General features: G+C 41.8%; 1 protein-coding gene across 1 annotated transcript in view; it reads right to left on the reverse strand.

Moving 5' to 3' along the window:
• Nucleotides 1-10,851: 10,851 nt before the first annotated feature.
• LARS2 (leucyl-tRNA synthetase 2, mitochondrial) overlaps nt 10,852-14,483 on the reverse strand; it is an 87,336-nt gene continuing 83,704 nt past the window's right edge. Inside the window, exon 21 of the mRNA XM_063304018.1 lies at nt 10,852-12,088. Within this exon, the coding sequence (XP_063160088.1) occupies nt 11,909-12,088 (180 nt within the window). The 3' untranslated portion in view covers nt 10,852-11,908. The remainder of the gene's footprint in view (nt 12,089-14,483) is intronic.

Genomic DNA, 14,483 nt, shown 5'->3' on the forward strand with positions numbered 1-14,483 from the left:
TTAGTGATCTGTCTAACACATGTTTACAAGGGACGCGGTGGCGCTGCGGGTTAAACCGCTGAGCTGTTGATTGGAAGGTCGGCGGTTCGAAGCCGCGCGGCGGGGTGAGCTCCCGTTGCTCGTCCCAGCTTCTGCACACCAAGCAGTTTGAAAACATGCAAATGTGAGTAGATTAATTGGTACCGCTTCGGCGGGAAGGTAACGGCGTTCCGTGAGTCATGCTGGCCACATGACCCGGAAGTGTCCTATGGACAACGCCGGCTCCAAGGCTTTGAAACGGAGATGAGCACCGCCCCCTAGAGTCGGATTCGACTGGACTTTACGTCGAGGGAAACCTTTACCTTTACCTAACACATGTTTGATCCTAAGGCTGCAGTGCAATGTAAATATTTATCTAGAGAGTAAATCTCACTGAAAGTGGAATGCACTTCTCTGTAAATCTACACAGGATCATGCTCACCATGTTTTCTTTCAAATGAGCAAATATTTGCAATCGGTGAGCAATTCTTAGGTTTTTTTGCAGCCACTTCTAATGGTACCACTAAATTATTTTGAAGTAGAATGAAAATTATAGTATTAAGCCTAAAGCATCTTAATACATTAAAAAAAAATACCCTTTCAAAATGCAAACTCCTATTTCAAAAATCTTGCCCTATGCAAGGCATAGTCTCACCTCTTTTGCATCATCGTTCCATCCTCTTAAGCTTTCACTCATTTCCCCTGCCTTTAAATGGGACCCAAAGTGCTAAACCACTTAAATAAGTCATACCTTATTTTTACTGGCTTCCAGGTTGCCACAGCTTGCTAGAAGAGTCATGTTACATCATTCAACCAGCCTCGAAACAAAACCATGACCAAAAGAGAGAGAGAGGAACATGGGCCCTTACTGTAAAATCAATTGCTTTTTGTTTCCTTTCTTATGAATCACTACCCACTTTGTGCATTTTCTTTTTTCCGATCTGTAGTATCATTCAGAGTTTTCTAATTTGAGCTCAATATTCACTTGGGAAGGAAACAGCCATCTTATTTTCTCTTTCCCTGACCCCTCTTGGCCTTAGTGAACAATGTAAAACATATATCCTTCCTGTTCACAGAGAATTAGGTTAGGGATATGTAAAACAATATGGACACAGACAACATGGAAAGCATTCCAATTTTTTTTCACATTTGACCTAGAGATCTGTTTCAGGGTTTCACCAGCCTTCAGTACTTCCATGGCCATGTATACATTCCCAAGAGCAGTTCTGCAAATACAAAATTATGCGAGACATATAAATGCTGGAATATTTTCCTGTCTTTGCTTTCATATTTCAAGTGAAGAAATCACTTTTGTTTTTCTAGGAGCAGGATATATTTGTGACAATTATTTTTTCACATGTGACAGTAACAATGCTTTTAAAATGTAATTTATTTAGGTACTTATTTCCTGCTCTTCAGGACATGATCTGGGTGAATATCATGGGCCAAAGAATACATTTCCTTCTCATAATGCAAAAAGTAATCCTACAGGGGAAAAATGCCCTGCCTGGTTGCTCTCATCCTTCTTTTTACTGAAAGAGCAAGTAGCACCTTTTCCTACTAACAGGTGTTATTAAAAGGCATAAACTTTTGTGAGCATCTGCTCACAAAAGTTTATGCCTTAGAATTGGTTTGTAGGAAAAGGTGCTACTAGACAGCTAATTTTTTATCACCATTGACTAACATGATTCTCCTCCAACAGTGCCTTCATTTTACCATCTTTGTAGCCACACAAAACTCTTGTATTTGCCTACAAGAGATAGAAGGGAATATAGTGAAAGGAATGGATGAAGTTGAAAATGGGAGGCATATTTTTAGGACTTTACTCTAACACACACTTTCTGAACCTTGGCAAGTTTAAGACGACTAGACTTCAACTTCCAGAATTCTCCAGCCACTAAGGCTGGCTGGGGAATTCTGGAAGTTGAAGTCCACCCGTCTTAAACTTGCCAAGGTTCAGAAACACTACAAAAGAAAAGCACGAAGTAAACATTCTGGGCCCTCAAACAGTTTTGTTTATTAAATGGTAAGTTTATTACTGGCCTCTCTCACATTCACATTTATAGTACAGGAGCCCCAGTGAGGCAATACAGTAACGTGTAGAACTCACCATCCATGTTGTGGCATGCAGCCACTCACGTCAGTAAGTTTTGGTGTGATGTCATCTATATATAAGTACAAGATAGGTGCCTTTTCCGTATTGCGCCTTTCGTATGGAACATTGTCTCTCCAGAGATCAGGATGCCCCAGACACTGCTGGCCTATCATAAAGGCCTAAAGACCTGCTTCTGTGCCCAGGCCTGGGCCCTGAGTGTGCGAAGGCACCCATCTCCTGGCTTAGTAATTGTGGCTATGTATTTTAATTTTTCTACTTGTAATTGTTTTTATTTTTATTTTGTTACTGTTCACTGCCCAGAATCCCTTATTAAGATGGGCAGCTATACAAATTTATTAAACAAACAAACAAACATGGCTGTCTTATGGGAAAGTTTTTGTATGTACAGCTGTCAATGCAAAGACTTTTGCAAAGATTTGCCCTTTAGGAGGAAGAGTGTTACATTAAATCAATACGTGTATTTGGAGACTTAAAAAAAAAATTCTGTTCATTAATTAATCTGGGGCCCTGGTACTGTAGATGAGCCCATTCCTTGGCTGTATTGCCTGGATGTTTGTTATATGTTGCTGTCTGGCCACTCTTCTTTGTTAAAGTTTTAGCTTATTGTTTTATTTTGCTTTTAATCATTAGCCACCCAGAGTGCATTTGAAATGGATAGCCCTACAAATTTGATAAGTACATACATACATAAAATCCAGTGAGTGACATGAAGGAGTCTTTCAGATATTGAGATATCTCCAAACTCCCATCAGATCTAATCTAAGTGAATTTGGATTAAAATAAAACAAATGGGGCAGCTGGGTTGCTGCAAAGCACAAGCTTCTAACTTTTTATTTACAAGAATGTCTCTGTGCCCCACATGAATTTGCATAATTTATTCTTGATGTATAATTTTGACTTTTCTCAAAGCAGATTTTTTTAAAATGTCTATTCTGAGTTCAAGATGCACTCACCACAAACCATTATTACTCCTCCCATGCAGATCTAGTACTTTCTGTTTAGTTTTATCATAACAGGAAATATTTTTTTTTGTCAATTGCCCTAGTGACTGCTTGAAACTTAAATCCTCTCCTAATTAATACAAAGAGTCAATCCATGCTTTTACAGTACAATAATGCACATAGTTCAGAGAACACAAAATAGTCCATAGAAGGATTTAGGGTGTGTGGGGAGGGAGCATTTTCATTTCAGCCTTGAATGAACAAACATGACCCTTTTTCAAAAAGGAATTTAAAGAATTTCTCTGCTTTCCTGGAGGGCAACTGATTGCTCTGTCTTAGCTTTGAAAGACAAAGTGAAATTGTGCCATGGCATACCAGGTCCATCCACTGGAATGCATGTGACCAACTGACAGAAATATTTCTGGAACTGCACTCAGGCACACAGCGATATTTATACTAGGGAACATTCATATTTGGATATACAACTGCCACTAAATCATGAACTAGTATTCAACACTAAATAGATGAAATTCATTTTGGCTCATGTGAACTGTTTTGTCTCATAATTATTCACCGAGATGTGTAAATATTGCAGGCAATCATGGAATATCATAGAGTAAGAAGGTACCTCAGAGATCATCTAGTCCAAATCTTTGCTCAGTGCAGTTTCTGCTAAAACATTTTGAATAGATGGTTATTCAGATTCTGAAATCTCTGGTGAAAAGGAATAATCCAGTTCACAAGGCAATCTATTCCATTGGTCGACAGCTCTGCTGTTAAAAAATTCTTCCCAATATCTAACCTGAATTTACTTCCTATATTTGAACTCAGTTCTTCTGGTCCTGCCCTCTGGGGCAAAAAGAACAAGCCCAATCCTTCCCCTATAAGACAACTGTTTAGCTATCTGAAAACTACAATTGCATCTCCTCCTCAGTATCCATTTCTGCAAGTTAAACATACCCAGTTTCTTTAATTGTGCTTCAAGGACTTTATTTCCAACTTCCTCACCATCTTAGTAGCCCTCCTCTGAACTTAATTTTTTTGATGCCCTTTCTAGCTCTACTACTACTACTACTATTTTGTAAACTGTGGGGCCCAAAAATGGACATAGTGTTCCAAAGGGATCTGACCTGAGTAGAGTGGAGCAATTACTTCCCATGACCCTGTTCCCATTAATACATCCCAAAATAGCATTTGTCTTTTTAGCAGCTGTGTCATGTAATTGGCTGGTGTTCAGTCTACAGGGACACCCTGATCCTTTTCACATGTTTGACTATCAAGCCAGGTTTCCTCCAACTTATACTTGTGCCTTTCATTTTTTATTTCCCAGATACAGAACTTCACAATTTTTTTTTCTGTTAAATTTCATCCTGTTTATTTTGATTCACTGTTCATACCTGTCTAGATATTTTTAAAACTTCATTTTCCCTGAATGTGGTCATTCAGCTACTTATGAGACCGTCTATCAGTTGTATTATCTAGCTCATATTTTGTTTTATTAAAATTCATATCTTGAGAAACATAGAGGTCAAGTTACACTATGTCCATAACATTCCTCTTATCTATTAAGCTAATAACTCTGTCAAAAAGGAATATAAGGTTAGTCTGGCATGACATGTTTGTGGCAAATCCTTGTTAATTGTTGCATTCCTGTCCAACTAGTCACAAATATGCTGCTTAATAATCTGCTGAAAGACCTTGCCCAGTATAGATGTCAGGCTGACAGATGTTTAATTATCCAGTTCCTTTTTCTTCCATTTTTTTGATCAACATTTGCTCCCCTCCAGTCTTCTGGGACCTTATTACTAGTTCTTCATGAGTTCTCAAAGGTTATTCTTAGTGGTTGTTATCACAAAACCTCTGCTTGTTTCTTCAGCCATCCAGAGTGTAATATATCTGTTCTTTAGAGACTAGAATTAATTTTTATTAGCCAAGTGTTTCTTTCCTTCTTCTTAGTAGTGGTACAATGGCCACTAGGATTTTGCTTCTAAGATGAGACACGTCTAAAGTATGGTTATTAAGACATCCTGCCTCTTACTCTCGCTTGCTATCAGTATCTATCCCTTCCTCTTCACAACAGATCTATGGTATTTTTGCCTTTTCTTCTGTTCTGACATAACTCTGAAACACCTTTTTGTTCTTTTGGGCATTTTTTGTAAGTCTCACCTTGTTTTGCACTTTAGCTTTCCTGATATAATCTATATAGTTTCTGATAACTGCTATCATTTTTGTTGTATGTCCCTCTTGATATTTTTCTTATTATTAGATTCTTATCCTGCCTTTTTATATATAACTCAAGGTGGCGTACATACCTAATGTTCCTGTCTCCTATTTTCCCCACAACAACCCTGTGAGGTGGGTTGGACTGAAAGAGAGTAACTGGCCCAGTCACCCAGCCAGTTTTTATGCCTAAGGGAGGCCTAGAACTGACAGTGTCCTGGTTTCTAGGCCAGCACCTTAACCACTACACCAAATTGGCTCTCTTATAACCCTTTCTCTTTTCAATATTTAGAAAGCTCTGTGTGTGTATCCACAGTGATCTCTTTAAATGTTCCCCATTTTTCCTTCTAGTAAGAATTAAGCCAGAGTCACATTTTGCAAGACTTCCCATCCTTTCTGGACACTTTTCTTCAGAATTTCAAACCATTTTTCTGAGTTCATCAAATCCACTTTTCTGAAATCCAGTATACCAGACTCATTCGTCTCTATTTCTCCTCCCCTTGATACTTTGAACTCAAAGATAATATCATTTTCACTTCATGTGGAGGATTAGGTCCAGGAAAGCAGACACTATTGTTCTTTCTTCCATCTTCTTACAAGATAAGTTATCAGCAAGAGAGGGCAGGAATTTTTTGGACTTCAGATACTTGGCAGAGTTAGATGATGAGCAGGTCAAAGGTGTGTTGACTCAGTGTTTAGAATTGAATCCCAAAATCTCATTAGAATAGTCTTGAGTCTTGGTTTATCTTGTGAAATGTTTTGATTTTTTAAAAACGTTTAAATTGTGGAGGATAGTGGGCATTCTGCTGCCAACTGCCTGCCTATTAAAATGTCTTGGGTAGTTTAGCTCTAAGAAGAGAAGGCTATTAATTGCAGGCCTCTTGGAGTTCCATGGAAGATAGGCCAGATCCAGCTATAGATGACACTTAAAAACAACATAAGATGCTAAGGAAGTACTGTAAAGAAACTCCCACAAAAAGAAAATCTCTAAATATTAAGTTATTCTTGCCTTGTGAGAAATTGCTGTAACCACTTCTACCTTGAGTGGGTAAGGAACATGGAGGAGGAAGGGGGTGTATGTTTTTTTTTTTAAAGGAACTGAAGGGACTAATTGCAAAAAGAAAAGTGGAATCCAAAGCAGATGCTGACAGGCTCTAAGCCATTGTTTCTCAACCTCAGCAACTTTAAGATGTGTGAACTTCAACTCATAGAATTCCCAAGCCAGCTTGCTGAGAATGGGCTTGAATTTGTTAACTTCCCATCCTTAGTCCATCCCTTACACTTGAATTAGGGCAGGGAAACCCCACATTAAAATCTGCAACTGTTTATTAATTCTTTCAGTCTTGGAAGGAAATGGGAGGTACTGTTTTTCGTTCACTTCTTTTAGTTCCATGAATTTATCTAGAGCGGTGTTTCTCAATCTTGGCAACTTTTAAGATATGTGGACTGCAACCCCCAGAATTCCCCAGATAAAGTGTCTGCATAACTATAATCTTTATCTGTGGAGTATTAAAGAAAGGAAAGAAAGAGACTGTTTATGGGGCTGAAGGTAAAGGTTTCCCTTGACGTTAAGTCTAGTCGTGTCCGACTCTAGGGGACAGTGCTCATCTCCGTTTCAAAGCCGAAGAACCGGCGTTTGTCCATAGACACTTCTGTGGTCATGTGGCCGGCATGACTACACGGAACGCTGTTACCTGCCTGCCGAAGCGGTACCTATTAATCTACTCACATTTGCATGTTTTCGAACTGCTAGGTTGGCAGGAGCTGGGACTAGCAACAGGAGCTCACCCCGTCACGCGGATTCGAACCGCCGACCTTCCGATCAGCAAGCTCAGCAGCTCAGCGGTTTAACCCGCAGCACCACTGCGTCCCTTTTTATGGGGCGGAAACAAAAGGTAGATCTAGCTAGTTGACCAAATAACAGCTGCAGTATTTGAGACTATTGGCAAGCAATATAAAAGTGAGCCCTGATAGCCTGATTCTGTAGGGGTCCTGCAGTTTCATTTCTTTTCCTGCCAGGGGTTTGGCATATTTGAGTCCAAGCAATTTCTTCTGCATCCACATGGGTAACGGGGAACCAAAAGAGGGTCTACAGCCCATCTTTAAATGAAGGTCTGGAATGCAAAAGTATTTCACTGTTTAGTGTGGATGGTTGTATTCCTAGGAAGGGGAGTTTTGTGTTGAGTATCGAACAACACACTGCCTTTGGCACTTCTTTCTAAATCATGTTTTTACTGGAGAATTGCCCATGTTTTTGCTATTGCTAGCAGCTGGATCGGTTGCACTGTCACCTAATAGCACACTCTGTTATTAATCCAGATTCTTGCTCTCATCAACTTTTGACTTTAATTTCTGAATGGGATATCCACTGCCTTCAGAGGCAACTTCACTAGAAATAGCCTGTAGGAATGAAGAATTAAGTTAAACAGTTTGCAGACTAATGTCAGTATGGAAAATGGAACTAATTATAGTTTATGTAATCTACATTTTGTAAATAACAATTAGTGTTGTGATTCATTCCCTTTTTTCCTATCTTTTTTCTTTTCTTTTTTTGCAATCTTTGTCTGAAAAAACTTCAAGCCTTGTATTTGTCCAGTTGTTCATCTATTTAACACATCCATCCATAATGGATTATAGGAACACTGAATGCAGCTAATTGCCAGGATGTTTCTGAAGGTTGGACAAGCTGTTAATTTTATGCTTCTCACGCAAAGAACACTTTTCAAGTGATAATATTGCTTCATCTTTGCTTTTTTTACATACACATACATAGAGGGAGACCAGACTCTGCACGAAGAAAATGCATTAGCAAAATAAACCTAATCCATCAGAAACTTCTGTTACAGGCTTCATTGAAATGAATGGAATTTTGCAAGAACACTACTGTTCTTGCACACTTCCATTTATTTCAGTAGAACTGAATTAAAACACAGATTGTGCTAATTATTTTTACAAACATTTTGGGGTAAAATACAGTACATTTGGAAAGTATTCAGACCCCCTTCACTTTTTTCAATTTTGTTATGTTGCAGCCTGATACTACAATCATTCAAATTCATTTTTTTCTCATTAATCTACACTCAGTACCCCATAATGACAAAGTGAAAACAGAATTTTAGAAATGTTTGTAAATTTATTAAAAAGGAAAAACTGAAATATCACACGTACATAAGTATTCAGACCCTTTGCAACAACACTTGAAATTTAGCTCAGGTGCCTCCCATTTCTCTTGATAGTTGCTGAGCTGTTTCTACACCTTGATTGGAGTCCACCTGTGGTAAATTAAATTGATTGGATATGATTTGGAAAGGCACACACCTCTCCATAGAAGGCCTCACAGCTGACAATGCATACTGTATCGGAGCAAAAGCCGTGAGGTCAGAGGAACTGCCTGCAGAGCTCAGAGACAGATTATTGCAAGGCACAGATCTGAGGAAGGCTACAAAACCATTTCTGCTGCACTGAAGGTTCCCAAGAGCACAGTGGCCTCCATAATTCTCAAATGGAAGAAGTTTGGCACAACCAGGACTCTTCCAAGAGCTGGTCACCTGGCCAAACTGAGCAATCAGGGGAGAAGAGCCTTAGTAAGAGAGGTGACCAAGAACCCAATGGTCACTCTGACTGAGCTCTAGAGATCCTGTGTGGAGATGGGACAAAGTTCCAGAAGGACAACATCACTGCAGCCCTCCACTGATCTGGGCTTTATGGCAGAGTGGCTAGACGGAAGCCTCTCCTCAGTGCAAAATGCATGAAAGCCCTCTTGGCATTTGCAAAAAAGTACCTGAAGGACTCTCAGACTGTGAGGAACAAGATTCTCTGGTCATGATACCAAGATTGAACTGTTTGGCCTCAATTGTAAACGTTATGTCTGGAGGACACCAGGCACCGCTCATCACCTGCCCTACCATCCCAACAGTGAAGCATGGTGATGGCAGCATCATGCTGTGGGGGTGTTTTTCAGCAGCAGGGACTGGGAGACTGGTCAGGGTTGAGGGAAAGCTGAATGGAGCAAAGCACAGAGATATCCTCAATGAAAACTTGTTCCAGAGCACTCAGGACTTCAGACTGGGCTGAAGGTTCACCTTCCAATGTGACGATCCTAAGCACACAGCCAAGACAACACAGGAATGGCTTAGGGACAACTCTGTGAATGTCCTAGAGTGGCCCAGCCAGAGCCCTGACTTGAACCCTACTGAACATCTCTGGAGAGACCTGAAAATGGCTGTCCACCGACAGTCCCCATCCAACCTGATTGAGCTTGAGAGGATTTGCAAAGAAGAATGGCAGAAAATCCCCCAATCCAGGTGTGCAAAGCTTGTGTCGTACTGAAAAAGACTCGAGGCTGTAATTGCTGCCAAAGGTGCTTCAACGAAGTACTGAGTAAAGGGTCTGAATACTTACATACATGTGATATTTCAGTTTTTCCTTAACAAATTTACAGACATTTCTAAAATCCTGTTTTCATTTTGTCATTATGGGGTACTGAGTGTAGATTTATGAGAAAAAAATGAATTTGAATGATCGTAGTATCAGGCTGCAACATAACAAAATTGAAAAAAGTGAAGGGGGTCTGAATACTTTCCGAATGCACTGTATATTTTAACTGATCCGTGGAAAAGTTTTTTTGAAAGAGTAATTGAAATTCTTGCTGTATAACTAGTCATTCAGTTTCAGACTATCACTTTTATGGCTGTACAATTTCCATTGAAGGCCTTTGTGTTTCTTTAATCACCAACTAGCAATAATTTATTCTTTTGTTGGGAGAGGGAGGCAAGCTTGCATCCAGAATTATAGAATGCAACTTTAAAAGCTTGCTTTAAAAATAGTAGAAAATAAACCATATTAGAATTGACATAGTCTGGGAACCAAAGTTTCTATAAATTTATTGTAATGTACTTTTCAGATACATGGTATGAAATGTGGAGATATGATAGATTTTCTCTTGGTATCCTTGACTATGCCCACACATTTCTTGGAGTGGTGAGCTGAACTGCAAATTTTACTTCAAATGAAGGTTTTCTGGATAACTGCTCATTATTTTAACTCCAGTACTAACGTTTTCACAAGGCTTTTATGCATGAGCCTGATACTCCGTGTATGTTTACTTCTCTACTTTACTTCTCTCTGTTTAAGAAATAATGATAAACTTTGAGAGGTCAGGAGTATACCCAATATCAGACAACTTTCCTTTCTGGAGATTGCGTGGTTAATAGTATACAATTAAGGAAACAGACTGACTTTTCCTAAATTTGCCCAGAATATTGGGGTTATGTTTAATATAATGTTTTGCCCAATCAGTTTACAATAATATATTAAGAGGAAAAATAATGTGTTCTCAAAGCTTTGGCCAACTGTAAAACCATTTACTTCAGAAGGAATGGCTTAAGCAGGATCACCACAATGGTGAGTCCATGGTAATTAAGCACACTCTGCCCGCCATATCCCCCCAATCCTGGGGTCATTGAGTGCAGACTCAACCCACTACCCTCTTTTTCCTTGCTTGTGCTGAAAACTGGAGAAACACAGAAAGACCATCTATGATGTCTCATCCTTATCAAGCTTGTTGCTCAGAAGTCCCAAATTCCAGCATAATACATGAGAAATCCTGCCACTTTTAGCAAAGCATAATTTACTCAAGATATAAAACAATTAGTAAAGTGCTAATTAACATGGTTTTTTGGTTCATCCTGATCACTGAAAAAGGTGTTGTGAAAGGGAAAAAAAAAGACTAGGTTTAGGGTGACTTCCTATAACAAAGAAACACTGCCCAAATGTCTCTGGCATTGCTCCTCTGCGGAGTATTGAAATAAGAGAGGGCCTCCTAATGGAATAGGACTTTTTAAAGATTATTTCCTACTTTTTAAAAAAGTAATTATGTTCTCCAACTGGAAAATTGTTTTCCAAGTGGAACCTAAGAAAGCAGTTTGACTAACATTCTCCAATACCTATTCCTCTGAAATGAACGTGCTTAGGACTGCAGTTCCCATAATTCCTGACTGTATTATATTGACAGTGGCTTTTGAACATTACAGTCAAAAACTTTTGAAGGACATTGGGTTGCCTATTATTTTCTGAGGTGAGGAGAGGAATTGGAAATATTCTTGGATAATTATTGTCACAACAGAATACTGCTAACTTAGGTAACACTATTAAGAGCTGAAATGATTTGAAATGTAAGAATTATCTATATCCATTATAGTTCTTAAACAACCATGGACCAATCACAAATGCAGGCTCAATCATTCATCTTAATGATCCTTTCATAACATAAATAGCTCCAATTGTTTTCCTTTTCTTTATATATAGAATCTCAACTGTGACATTGAGTGAAACCATGCAAGGAACAGATTTTAAGACGATACAGCAGAACTGTGAAAAATTCGCCATATTTAACTTCATTTTAACTTTGGCTTCCATGATTTGCTTTTATACTGTAATCAGGAATAAATTTCTGCAATACAAGATTATAGGTGATACAAAGAGAAATTATTAAGTCTTGAAGCTCTTGAACGAGGTGATTTGGTCTCCTTTTTGATCTTCACTGAAATAAAGATGTTTTTTGTTGGATTCTACCACAGTTACATGGGCAATTCTAAGAAAATATCTCTGCTTGTTAGTCCTGGATGAGAAAGTTGATGAGGGCAGTTCGAGGAGACAAGAAGAACTTTGTAATTGTTCTTCCTTGAAGGTATTCACTCCCTAGTTCGCTTTGAACAACCAGTTCACGAACTACTTCTGCATCTCGGGATACTTGCTGGGGTATTTTAACTTTACCACAGAGTTTATTGTTGATCTGGAGAGAAAGAAAGAAACAGATGAAACTTAAAGAAGGCATCTAACATTTCTTACTTTTCTTTTAGCTTCAGTCAGTTTATGCAAGGTTCTAACAGGTAGTCCACACTTAATGACCCTAATTAGGACTGGAATTTCCATCGCTAAGCGAAGTGGTAGTTAGGCAAAACATCATGTGACCACACTGCTTAGCGACAGCAATTCCAATAGTCCTGGTTGTGGTTGTTAGGTGAGGACCTCATGCTTTTCCTGCCCTGTGTGACTGCTGTTTCTGTCCTGCCTCCTCCCCAGTCAGGCATGGTGAGCTCCCTCTGGTAGATGAGGCTCCGCTGCCCTGCTGCACTTGCTTCTACACCAACCCACCCACCTATCCCCCCTCCCTTTTGGCTGCCCTGCACTCTGCCACTGCCACCTATCAATGCCACCTGTCATGATCACCGTTGCGATGCTTGTGACATCGCAACAGCTCGCATGACAATGCAGGGAAATGGGTACCGGGCGGATTAAGGGAAAAGGCAACTAGCTAACAAAAGAGAGCAACAGGTGCTGGCAACAAAGTATCAACTCTAGCCGGAGGCGCAGAAGAGAGAGGTACAATGTTGCAAAGAAGGTAATTGACAAGACCAGACCACGAGGCGCGCCCGAGCTGTCAAAGAAATTACGAAACTGATCGCCCGGCAATGAACCATCACCGGCCAGGGAAGCAATTAAGGAAACAACCAGAGCACAGGAGGGGCTCCACGACCCCTCACCTACCGGCAACGGAACCGGAATGCTCGGGATGCACCCGAAGTAAGGGGTGGAGCGCTGACCGACGCGGGCTATTTAAATCCCATTCCGGCGTGCTCCACTCACTCTCAGCTTTTCTTAAAGGGCACGCATACTGTTACTCAAATAAAACCAGAACCTAAGCCTACACTAGTGTCTGCGTTTTTACTGGGTAGCAGGCAGAGCCTGACATAAAGCTGAGAGTCACCAAACCAAAGTCGCCAAGCTCCCCCGGACGAAAATTTTCCGCAGGAGAGATCAACTGGCAAAAACGGAACCGGGGACAGCAATGGAGCCAGCACTTCGCACCAGAGGCGTGAAGGACGGCCCGCAAGAGGCAGAGGCAACCCGACAGCTGCTGGAGGTGGCACACCTGGATTGGGACACGGACACCCTCCCTGCCCACACCGCACCCCAGTTCCAGACCTGGAGCTCCAACCCAGACGGGAGAGCCCCGACGGAAGACGAAGTCGGGGACCAGCAACTCCTCACATGGGCCGGCGGAGCAGGACCCTGGACGGGAACACCCTACTCCACCTGGAGGCTCCGCTACCACCAAACGCCCGAGCAGGAAGGCGCAAGACTACGTACCGGACAGCATCTGGCAGCACCGTCGGACGACCAGGGCACGCCAGACAGGGTCACGGCCCTGGAAGCCAGGGTACGATACCTTGAACACCTGCTCCTGTCCCCATCGGCAGACCATAGCACGCCAGACAAGGACACGGCCCTGGAAGCCAACGTACGAGACCTGGAACATATGCTCCAGTCTCTGGCAACGATCGTAGGCGAGCGCTCCAAGACTGAGGCGGCACGGGGCAAGAGGGGATCGAGTCACCATACCCACCCCGCCAACAACCCCGAGCGGAAGGGGCCAAGCACGAGACTCTGTCGCAGGGCTTCGTGGCCCCAGGCCAGTGGGAGCCATCCCTCACCACCCACAGGTAGGGGTCCCGCAAATTGGGAGGTTCGCCAAAGACTTCCCCGTACAATTTGACGGGAACCCTACGAAACTGTCCTTCTTCCTAACAAATGCGAGGGACTACATGGCCCAATACGGCCATTGCTTCAGCACAGAAGCCACAAAAATCTCGGCAGTGGCCACCAAGCTCCAAGATAGGGCCACCGACTGGTATGTACAGATGTCCAAGTCCGGAGCCCCAGCCTTGCCCAATTTCCACAACTTCCTAGCCGAGCTGAAGCATTACTTTGAGGACCCCCTGGTGAAGGAAAGGGCCAAGTGCACACTTCAAGCGCTGCGCCAGGGAAGAAAAATGGTGGCCAACTATCCCCTTGAGTTCAGGGTCCTCGCAGGCAAAATCATGGAATGGTCTGAAGCCACCCTGATTGACATGTTCAAGCGTGGCCTCAACTGGGAGGTGCTACAATGGGCACTCTACAGGGACGACCCAGCCTCCCTTCACGGGTGGATTTGCCTAGCCGGAAAAGCGGAGCACGCTCAGCGCACGTTCCTGCTTGCAACCACAGAGGACAAAATCCCTCCCAGCACCAGAAGACTAGTCCCACAGTCGGACCCGACCTGGCACGCGGACTAACAACGAAGGCTTGCCCGCGGGCAGTGTACCAGGTGTGGGAAGACGGGCCACCGAGCGGTGGACTGTTACAAA

This window comes from Candoia aspera, chromosome 4 (genome assembly GCF_035149785.1).
Source record: "Candoia aspera isolate rCanAsp1 chromosome 4, rCanAsp1.hap2, whole genome shotgun sequence".
In the NCBI taxonomy this organism is placed as follows: Eukaryota; Metazoa; Chordata; class Lepidosauria; order Squamata; family Boidae; genus Candoia; species Candoia aspera.